The sequence below is a fragment of the Salvelinus fontinalis genome, chromosome 5, assembly GCF_029448725.1.
Source record: "Salvelinus fontinalis isolate EN_2023a chromosome 5, ASM2944872v1, whole genome shotgun sequence".
Taxonomy (NCBI): Eukaryota; Metazoa; Chordata; class Actinopteri; order Salmoniformes; family Salmonidae; genus Salvelinus; species Salvelinus fontinalis.
The window spans coordinates 8,258,081-8,269,280 of record NC_074669.1 but is presented as its reverse complement, the minus strand read 5'-3'; the positions used below and the strand labels follow the sequence as shown (position 1 = coordinate 8,269,280).

The following is an 11,200-nucleotide window of genomic DNA, read 5'->3' as shown; positions in this document are numbered from 1 at the left end:
CCTTTGAGCTTTGCTGGTTGATTCTTGTCAGGCTCCTGAGTCCTCCTCTCGCCCTCCTCTCTCTTTGTGTTGCTTTGGGTTGTTTTCTCTTTCTCAACGTTGTTGTCCGTATTGTCTTTGTCAACCATGCCTTTCTTCATGTTTGCTTTCCCACTCTTATCATCATCACATTCACTTCTTATCACATTTCTCACTGTTCTCTCATCACTCTCAATATCTGTCTTTTCTTCAACCTCCTCCTCCTCATCAGTTTCCTTTATTTCTTCACTAATGTCCTCAGTGATTATTTCCTCAATCTCGCTGTAGTCACTCTCTGACCAGTCTATATCACCTGCCAGGTCATTTTGAACTTTGACTTTTGCTGGTTGATCATTCTGACAGTAATTTGTAGCTACATACTCCTCAACAAGCATATGTTTATGTCCATCCTTTTGTTTCATCTCAGTGAAACCATCATCATCATCACTACTGTTACCTTTTTCCTCGGTCAGGAGTGCTTCTGTTGTTTCATTTTTCTCTTTGTCTGTCTTCTTTTGGTATATTTTGGCACTTTTACTGTCATCACCATCTGAACATTCTGCATCACTTCTGTATTTCTTCCCATCACTCTTGGGGTCAGCATTCTGGTCGCCATCCCTCTCTTCATGCTTTGGGTTGATTTCCTCTATCACAGATGTGTCACTATCTTGCCGTACACCTACACTGTTGTCTTTCTTCTCATCTGCACTGTTTTCCTTCTCAACCTTTTTAGTTGTTTTGACAAATGCAGTATCACAGTCTGATGAAATTTCCAAACATCCAAGGCTGTCTTTTTTATCTCTTCCTGTCACGATCGTGTGGAGGATTGATGGACCAAAACGCAGCTTTAGGAAAATAAGCCATCTCCTTTTTATTTACGAAGACGGCACACGAAACAAAAACACTTAAACACTAAACAAAACAAGAAAACGATCGTGAAGCTAAAACAACGATGTGCACACACTGGCTACAAACGTATCACATAGACAATTACTCACAACCAATGAGAGCCTATGGCTACCCTAAATAAGGCTCCCAATCAGAGACAACCGAAATCAGCTGTCTCTAATTGGGAACTCATTCAGGTAACCATAGACTCTCCTAGACAACTAAACATACATAGACAACACTAGACACATGTACTCCACACAAACCCATATACTATACCCAACAACCCCTTTACCATAAAAACACCCAAAACCAACAAAACACAAACATTCCCCATGTCACACCCTGACCTAACTAAAATAATAAAGAAAACAAAGAATACTAAGGCCAGGGCGTGACATAACCCCCCCCTTAAGGTGCGAACTCCGGGCGCACCATTACACAGTCTAGGGGAGGGTCTGGGTGGGCTTCCATCCACGGTGGCGGCTCCGGCTCTGGTTGTGGTCCCCACGTCACCACAGTCCCTAACCACCTCCTAGGCTTCCTCCAAATGACCCCCCTCCACATTAACCCCATTGCATTAAGGGGCAGTTCCGGACTAAGGGGCAGCTCCGGACTAAGGGCCAGTACCAGGGTAAGGGCCAGTACCAGGGTAAGGGGCAGTACCAGGGTCAGGGGCAGTACCAGGGTCAGGGGCAGCACCAGGGTAAGGGGCAGCACCAGGGTAAGGGGCAGCACCAGGGTAAGGGGCAGCACCAGGGTAAGGGGCAGCTCCGGACTGAGGAATGGCAGCTCCGGACTGAGGGACGGCCCATGGCTGGCTGACAGATCTGGCTGCTCATGGCTGGCTAACGGATCTGGCTGCTCATGGCTGGCTGACGGATCTGGCTGCTCATGGCTGGCTGACGGATCTGGCTGCTCATGGCTGGCTGACGGATCTGGCTGCTCATGGCTAGCTGACGGATCTGGCTGCTCATGGCTAGCTGACGGATCTGGCTGCTCATGGCTAGCTGACGGATCTGGCTGCTCATGGCTAGCTGACGGATCTGGCTGCTCATGGCTGGCTGACGGATCTGGCTGCTCATGGCTGGCTGACGGATCTGGCTGCTCATGGCTGGCTGACGGATCTGGCTGCTCATGGCTGGCTGACGGATCTGGCTGCTCATGGCTGGCTGACGGATCTGGCTGCTCATGGCTGGCTGACGGATCTGGCTGCTCATGGCTGGCTGACTGATCTGGCTGCTCCTGTCTGATTGGCGGCTCTGGCAGATCCTGTCTGGTTGGCGGCTCTGGCAGATCCTGTCTGGTTGGCGGCTCTAGCGGCTCCTGTCTGGCTGGCGGCTCTAGCGGCTCCTGTCTGGCTGGCGGCTCTAGCGGCTCCTGTCTGGCTGGCGGCTCTAGCGGCTCCTGTCTGGCTGGCGGCTCTAGCGGCTCCTGTCTGGCTGGCGGCTCAGTGGGCTCATGGCAGACGGGCGGCTCAGTGGGCTCATGGCAGACGGGCGGCTTTGCAGGCTCATTGCAGACGGGCGGCTCAGATGGCGCTGGGGAGACGGATGGCTCAGATGGCGCTGGGGAGACGGATGGCTCCGATGGCGCTGGGGAGACGGATGGCTCCGATGGCGCTGGGGAGACGGATGGCTCAGATGGCGCTGGGGAGACGGGCAGTTCAGTCATCGCTGTGCAGACGGCAGACTCCTGCCGGCTGAGGCGCACTGTAGGCCTGGTGCGTGGTGCCGGGACTGGTGGCACCGGGCTGGGGACACGCATCTCAGGGCTAGTGCGGGGAGCAGCAACAGGACGCACAGGACTCTGGGGACACACAGGAGGCTTGGTGCGTGGTTTAGACACTGGTGGTAAAGGGCTGGAGACACGCACCATATAGCTAGTGCGTGGAGGAGGCACTCGTGGTACTGGGTTGGGGCGGGGAGGTGGCGCCGGAAATACCGGACCGTGCAGGCGTACTGGCTCCCTTGAACGCCGAGCCTGCCCAACCTTACCTGGTTGTATGCTCCCCGTCGCCTGACCAGTGCGGGGAGGTGGAATGACCCGCACCGGCCTATGTAGGCGAACCGGGGACACCATGCGTAAGGCTGGTGCCATGTACGCCGGCCCGAGGAGACGCACTGGTGACCAGATGCGTTGGGCCGGCTTCATGACATACGGCTCAACGCTCAGTCTAGCCCGGCCGATACGTGGAGCTGAAATGTACCGAACCGGGCTATGCACGCGTACAGGAGACACCGTGCGCTCTACTGCGTAACACGGTGTCTGCCCGTACTCTCGCTCTCCACGGTAAGTACAGGGAGTAGGCGCAGGTTTCCTACCTGACTTCGCCACACTCCCTTTAAGGCCCCCCCCAAGAAATTTTTGGGTTGTACTCACGGGTTTCCAGCCTTGTCTCCGTGCTGCCTCCTCATATCGCCTCCTCTCGGCTTTAGCTGCCTCCAGCTCTTCACGAGGAAGGCGATATTCTCCCGGTTGAGCCCACGGCCCCTTACCATCCAGTATCTCCTCCCATGTCCATGAATCCTGTGTAGGTAGGTCCTGTTGCCGCTTTCCATGCCGCTTGGTCCTATAATGGTGAGTAATTCTGTCACGATCGTGTGGAGGATTGATGGACCAAAACGCAGCTTTAGGAAAATAAGCCATCTCCTTTTTATTTACGAAGACGGCACACGAAACAAAAACACTTAAACACTAAACAAAACAAGAAAACGATCGTGAAGCTAAAACAACGATGTGCACACACTGGCTACAAACGTATCACATAGACAATTACTCACAACCAATGAGAGCCTATGGCTACCCTAAATAAGGCTCCCAATCAGAGACAACCGAAATCAGCTGTCTCTAATTGGGAACTCATTCAGGTAACCATAGACTCTCCTAGACAACTAAACATACATAGACAACACTAGACACATGTACTCCACACAAACCCATATACTATACCCAACAACCCCTTTACCATAAAAACACCCAAAACCAACAAAACACAAACATTCCCCATGTCACACCCTGACCTAACTAAAATAATAAAGAAAACAAAGAATACTAAGGCCAGGGCGTGACACTTCCATCCTCACTATGTCTTCCACCCTCTTTCTTTCTTCTTTCTCCTCCTCCATTGTGGTTTTCTCTGCATGCTGTCTTTCCATCTTTATTGTCCTCTCCTCCAACTCTCTAATTTTTCCAAACATTTCATTTTTCATGTTATCCAGTTTCCTCATTTTCATTTTCTCCTCATGCTTTCTCTCCTCTTCTCTTTTTCTTATATCTTCTCTAATCTGACTCTCAAATTCTCTCTTCCTGTCCTCCTCCCTCTCCTCCAGCTCTCTCATTTTTTTCTCCGTGTGTGTCATATTTTCTTCTGCAATCTGTCTCCGCCTCTTTTCTTTCAGGAGCTCACTCCTGTCTCTTTCCCTTGCTTCCTTCACACATTTTTCTCCCATATTATTTTCATCTTCCTTTCTCTCTTCCAGGTCTCTTCTCTTTCCATCACTCAGTGTCTCCGTTAGCCTGGCTTGCTTTTTCAGCATCTGTTGTTCTTCTCCCATCTTTCTCTTTCCTTCTTCCACCTTTCTCTTTGCCTTCCTTTCTGCTTTCATCCATTCCTCTTCCTTTCGGTAGTCTTCTTCCTTCCTGTAAAACTCTTTCCATTCCTCCATTCTCTTATTTTTAGATATCTCCCACTCATCTCTCTCCTCCTGTCTCTTCTTCTGGAGCTCGATCTGTTTCTCTACCCTCTGCCTCTCAGATTTCTCCTTGAACCTCCTACTTTCCTCCTCCATCTCTCTCTCCCTTTCCCTCATTCTAATTTCCATTAACAGCAACTCTTCATCCTTCATCTGATTTATTTTTGCAAGCTCCTTCTTCTCCTCCCTCTTCATCCTCTCAAGTCTGTCCCTCTCCACCTCCTGCAACACCTTCTGTCCATACATCTCCATCTTCTGTCTCTCTATCCGTCTCGTCTCCTCCATACAGGCCCATTGCTTTAGCAGGCCCACCTCTTTCCTTAGCAGTCCCACCTCAACCTGCCAGTCGCTCTGACCAATTAATTTGACCTTAATGTACAGTATATTCCAAATTGACCGAAATTGTATTATTGTTAAAATTACTGACAAATGTCCCTGCAGATTGTCAAATGGAAGTTTATTTTACTTCTGTGTCTTTGTGCAAACTTCTAAAACCCTTCTGTAAACTACTCTCATATCAATAGAATGTCTAGAATGGAAATATCCTCTCAGACCCCGGCAATTTGACTGCACCCTCTCACAGTTACACTCAAGATGGCTAGCTTGGCATTGTTATACACAATTGCCATGGTTATTTGAAACGCCATGGCAAGGACTTCTCATTGAAATGTGTGTAATGTCAGTTGACATTACATAATGAACACAATACAATCCTGTACTTCTTGGTTAATGGAGGACACTTCTTCCTGCTTTGCTAAGGGTGCACCCATCAGCACGACATTGAATTGAATAGGGATGTCCTTTCTAGCAATTATATTTCTATTCCTGCTCTAACCATCTCTAGAATATCACCTCTCAACCATATTTTGACCATAGAGATCCTATTAAATTACTAGAGGGGCTACGTCATAAACTATCAAAGTTCCATAATGGGGTGAAAATGGCAGCCATCTTGGTCAGGGAGAAATCCAAAACCAGTCTAATTGGAATTTTTATTTTATTTATTTATTTCACCTTTATTTAACCAGGTAGGCAAATTGAGAACACGTTCTCACAATTGCGACCTGGCCAAGATAAAGCAAAGCAGTTCGACACATACAACAACACATAGTTACACATGGAGTAAAACAAACATACAGTCAATAATACAGTGAAAAATAAGTCTATATACATTGAGCAAGTGAGGTGAGATAAGGGAGGTGAAGGCAAACAAAATATATATATAAATAAAATATAAAAAGGCCATGGTGGCGAAGTAAATACAATATAGCAAGTAAAAAATAACACTGGAATGGTTGGTTTGCAGTGGAAGAAGGTGCAAAGTAGAGATAGAAATAATGGGGTGCAAAGGAGCAAAATAAATAAATAAATAAATACAGTAGGTAAAGAGGTAGTTGTTTGGGCTAAATTATAGATGGGCTATGTACAGGTGCAGTAATCTATGAGCTGCTCTGACAGCTGGTGCTTAAAGCTAGTGAGGGAGATAAGTGTTTCCAGTTTCAGAGATTTTTGTAGTTTGTTCCAGTCATTGGCAGCAGAGAACTGGAAGGAGAGGCGGCCAAAGGAAGAATTGGTTTTGGGGGTGACCAGAGAGATATACCTGCTGGAGCGCGTGCTACGGGTGGGCGTTGCTATGGTGACCAGCGAGCTGAGATAAGGGGGGACTTTACCTAGCAGGGTCTTGTAGATGACCTGGAGCCAGTGGGTTTGGCGACGAGTGTGAAGCGAGGGCCAGCCAACGAGAGCGTACAGGTCGCAGTGGTGGGTAGTATATGGGGCTTTGGTGACAAAACGGATGGCACTGTGATAGACTGCATCCAATTTATTGAGTAGGGTTTTGGAGGCTATTTTGTAAATGACATCACCGAAGTCGAGGATTGGTAGGATGGTCAGTTTTACAAGGGTATGTTTGGCAGCATGAGTGAAGGATGCTTTGTTGCGGAATAGGAAGCCGATTCTAGATTTAACTTTGGATTGGAGATGCTTGATGTGAGTCTGGAAGGAGAGTTTACAGTCTAACCAGACACCTAGGTATTTGTAGTTGTCCACATATTCTAAGTCAGAGCCGTCCAGAGTAGTGATGCTGGACAGGCGGGCAGGTGCAGGCAGCGATCGGTTGAAGAGCATGCATTTAGTTTTACTTGTATTTAAGAGCAATTGGAGGCCACGGAAGGAGAGTTGTATGGCATTGAAGCTCGCCTGGAGGGTTGTTAACACAGTGTCAAGAGAAGGGCCAGAAGTATACAGAATAGTGTCGTCTGCATAGAGGTGGATCAGAGACTCACCAGCAGCAAGAGCGACATCATTGATGTATACAGAGAAGAGAGTCGGTCCAAGAATTGAACCCTGTGGCACCCCCATAGAGACTGCCAGAGGTCCGGACAACAGACCCTCCGATTTGACACACTGAACTCGATCAGAGAAGTAGTTGGTGAACCAGGCGAGGCAATCATTAGAGAAACCAAGGCTGTCGAGTCTGCCGATGAGGATGTGGTGATTGACAGAGTCAAAAGCCTTGGCCAGGTCAGTGAATATGGCTGCACAGTACTGTTTCCTATCAATAGCGGTTAAGATATCGTTTATGACCTTGAGCGTGGCTGAGGTGCACCCATGACCAGCTCTGAAACCAGATTGCATAGCGGAGAAGGTATGGTGGGATTCGAGATGGTCGGTAATCTGTTTGTTGACTTGGCTTTCGAAGACCTTAGAAAGGCAGGGTAGGATAGATATAGGTCTGTAGCAGTTTGGGTCTAGAGTGTCTCCCCCTTTGAAGAGGGGGATAACCGCAGCTGCTTTCCAATCTTTGGCAATCTCAGACGACACGAAAGAGAGGTTGAAAAGGCTGGTAATAGGGGTGGCAACAATTTCAGCAGATAGTTTTAGAAAGAAAGGGTCCAGATTATCTAGCCCGGCTGATTTGTAAGGGTCCAGATTTTGCAGCTCTTTCAGAACATCAGCTGACTGTATTTGGGAGAAAGAGAAATGGGGAAGGCTTGGGCGAGTAGCAGAGGGGAGGGCAGTGCTGTTGACCGGGGTAGGGGTAGCCAGGTGGAAAGCATGGCCAGCCGTAGAAAAATGCTTATTGAAATTCTCAATTATAATGGATTTGTCGGTGGTGACAGTATTTCCTATCTTCAGTGCAGTTGGAAGCTGGGAGGAGGTGTTCTTATTCTCCATGGACTTTACAGTGTCCCAGAACTTTTTTGAGTTTGTGTTGCAGGAAGCAAATTTCTGCTTGAAAAAGCTAGCCTTGGCTTTTCTAACTGCCTGTGTATACTGGTTTCTAGCTTCCCTGAAAAGTTGCATATCACGGGGGCTGTTCGATGCTAATGCAGAACGCCATAGGATGTTTTTCTGTTGGTTAAGGGCAGTCAGGTCAGGAGAGAACCAAGGGCTATATCTGTTCCTGGTTCTAAATTTCTTGAATGGGGCATGCTTATTCAAGATGGTGAGGAAGGCATTTTTAAAAAAATATCCAGGAATCCTCTACTGACGGGATGAGATCAATATCCTTCCAGGATACCTCGGCCAGGTCGATTAGAAAGGCCTGCTCGCTGAAGTGTTTCAGGGAGCGTTTGACAGTGATGAGTGGAGGTCGTTTGATCGCTGACCCATTACGGATACAGGCAATGAGGCAGTGATCGCTGAGATCTTGGTTGAAAACAGCAGAGGTGTATTTGGAGGGCAAGTTGGTTAGGATGATGTCTATGAGGGTACCCGTGTTTACGGAATTGGGGTGATACCTGGTAGGTTCATTGATAATTTGTGTGAGATTGAGGGCATCAAGCTTAGATTGTAGGATGGCTGGGGTGTTAAGCATGTTCCAATTTAGGTCGCCTAGCAGCACAAGCTCTGAAGATAGATGGGGGGCAATCAGTTCACATATAGTGTCCAGAGCACAGCTGGGGGCAGAGGGTGGTCTATAGCAGGCGGCAACAGTAAGAGACTTGTTTTTAGAGAGGTGGATTTTTAAAAGTAGGAGTTCAAATTGTTTCGGAACAGACCTGGATAGTAAAACAGAACTCTGCAGGCAATCCTTGCAGTAGATTGCAACACCGCCCCCTTTGGCCGTTCTATCTTGTCTGAAAATCTTGTAGTTAGGGATGAAAATGTCAGAATTTTTGGTGGTCTTCCTAAGCCAGGATTCAGACACGGCTAAAACATCTGGGTTGGCAGAGTGTGCTAAAGCAGTGAACAAAACAAACTTAGGGAGGAGGCTTCTAATGTTAACATGCATGAAACCAAGGCTATTACGGTTACAGAAGTCATCAAAAGAGAGCGCCTGGGGAATAGGAGTGGAGCTAGGTACTGCAGGGCCTGGATTCACCTCTACATCACCAGAGGAACAGAGGAGGAGTAGGATAAGGGTACGGCTAAAAGCTATGAGAATAGGTCGTTTAGAACGTCTAGAACAGAGAGTAAAAGGAAGTTTCTGGGGGCGATAAAATAGCTTCAAGGAATAATGTACAGACAAAGGTATGGTAGGATGTGAATACAGTGGAGGTAAACCTAGGTAATGGGTGATGATGAGAGAGATATAGTCTCTAGAAACATCATTGAAACCAGGTGATGTCATCGCATATGTGGGTGGTGGAACTGAGAGGTTGGATATATAGTGAGCAGGGCTAGAGGCTCTACAGTGAAATAAGCCAATAAACACTAACCAGAACAGCAATGGACAAGGCATATTTACATTAAGGAGAGGCATGCTTAATCGAGTGATCATAAGGGTCCAGTGAGTAGAGGTTGGTTGGGGGCACGGCGATCCAGACAGCTGGCCGGGTAGCTGGCTATCGGTAGCAAGATAACATAGGATGGAGGTCTGTTTTTATTTTATTTTATTTTTATTTTTTCGTCACCTCGTTCGTTTCCGTCGGTAGATTAGTGGGGTTCCGTGTGGTAGAGGGGATCGATCCAATTGGCAAAATAGATATAGTGACCCAGGAAAAAATAAAAAAAATAAAAAAATTGTCCGGTATATTTATTTAGATAGCAGCCGGTAAGACAGCTAATAATTAGCAGATGGGTATTCAGAAACGTCGCAATGGAAAAGCCTGTTGAAACCACCTCGGACAATTACGTCGGCAGACCAGTCGTGATGGATCGGCGGGGCTCCGTGTCGGCAATAAAGGGTCCAGTCCAATTGGCAAAAGAGGTATTGTAGCCCAATAATTCGCTGGTAGGCCTCTTCGGCTAGCCGGCAGATGGGCCTAGCTCGAGGCTAGCTCAAGGCTAACTGGTGCTTGTTTCGGGACAGAGGTATTAGCCAGTAGTAGCCACCTGGTTGCAGCTAGCTAGCGACGATGATCCGGTGTAATTGTCCAGAGCTTGCGTCAGGAATCCGGTGATGTGGTAGAGAAAAAGCAGTCCTATATTCTCTGGGTTGATATCGCGCCTGCAGACTGGCAGGTATTTGCCCGAGCTGAAGGTGGCTTGTGTCCGAGTTAAGGGCGAAGACCGCAGCAGTGGCTAACTGACTACTAGCTAGTAGCTAGTTATCTGGCTAGCTTCTGATTGGGGTTACGGTTCTAAAGTATAAAAAATAGCAGATCCGTACCACATTGGGTGAGGCGGGTTGCGGGAATGTATATTCAGTTCCAAGATGGAAAGTGAAATTAAAATATATACGAAATGTATACAAAAAATACGAGGACTATTTACGCGGGACAAGACGGGACAAGACAAGACAAACACACGTCCGACTGCTACGCCATCTTGGAAACTTGATGAATGGCTGTAGCGGCATAAGTGATGCATTTCCTGCTTTTACTTATGCAGGAAAATAAAAGTAAGGCATGTGATGTAATGAAATTATAGTCAACCTAAAATGTTGTCATATAATTAATTGGAAATACAGTTTTTATACCAATTGTTTTACACAATATCCTATCACAGCACTGGGAAACCATGGTTAAGCTCTTAGCAGTAAGAACCATAGCACCCTATCATGGATGAGGGAAGATGTGTGGGCGGGTGCTGAGGAATATTTTTCTCCTCTCTGCTGTTGAGTATTTTTCTCCACTCAAAGGCCTAGTGCACTAATTTGGTGGGAAAATACATTTGTAATAATAAAAAATAAAACATGTATTTATTTATTACAATTTATCAGGGGGTGCTGCAGCACCCTTAGCACCCCTACTTCCTGCGGCTATGTATCCTGTGATTATAGTGACAGTATTTCCACAAAACATAACCTCACAGTTTCCCTAAACACAATTGACATGCATTCATTATAGCCATTCAAACTACTATTAAAGCATTTAACCTATGCGGTGACTTTCATCAATGCCTACATTTCTAGTGTCTCTAATACATTATTTTGCATCTCACCATAAGACTGCCCTGTATCCAAACTTAAAAAGCTGTGACCAACCAATTATGCAAACTTCTCTTTATACTATAGATTTTGTGTAAATCTTTTCAAAATGTTTATAGTACAGTACACTATGCTGTTAAATGTGTTTTAAGACATTACTAATCAATTGAAACTCCTCAGTGATCAAGCTCAGGTTCGGTAATCCAGATTATACCGTTATCAGTTTAGATAAATGAACGCAAATCAATATTTAACCAAGAAAATATTAATTTAAACACAAGAC

General features: G+C 46.7%; 1 protein-coding gene across 1 annotated transcript in view; it reads right to left on the bottom strand.

The window, feature by feature from the left end:
• Positions 1–1,816, bottom strand: part of LOC129855029 (uncharacterized) — a 6,148-nt gene extending 4,332 nt beyond the window's left edge. Inside the window, exon 1 of the mRNA XM_055922278.1 lies at positions 2–1,816. Within this exon, the coding sequence (XP_055778253.1) occupies positions 2–440 (439 nt within the window). The 5' untranslated portion in view covers positions 441–1,816. The remainder of the gene's footprint in view (position 1) is intronic.
• Between the last annotated feature and the right edge of the window lie 9,384 nt (positions 1,817–11,200).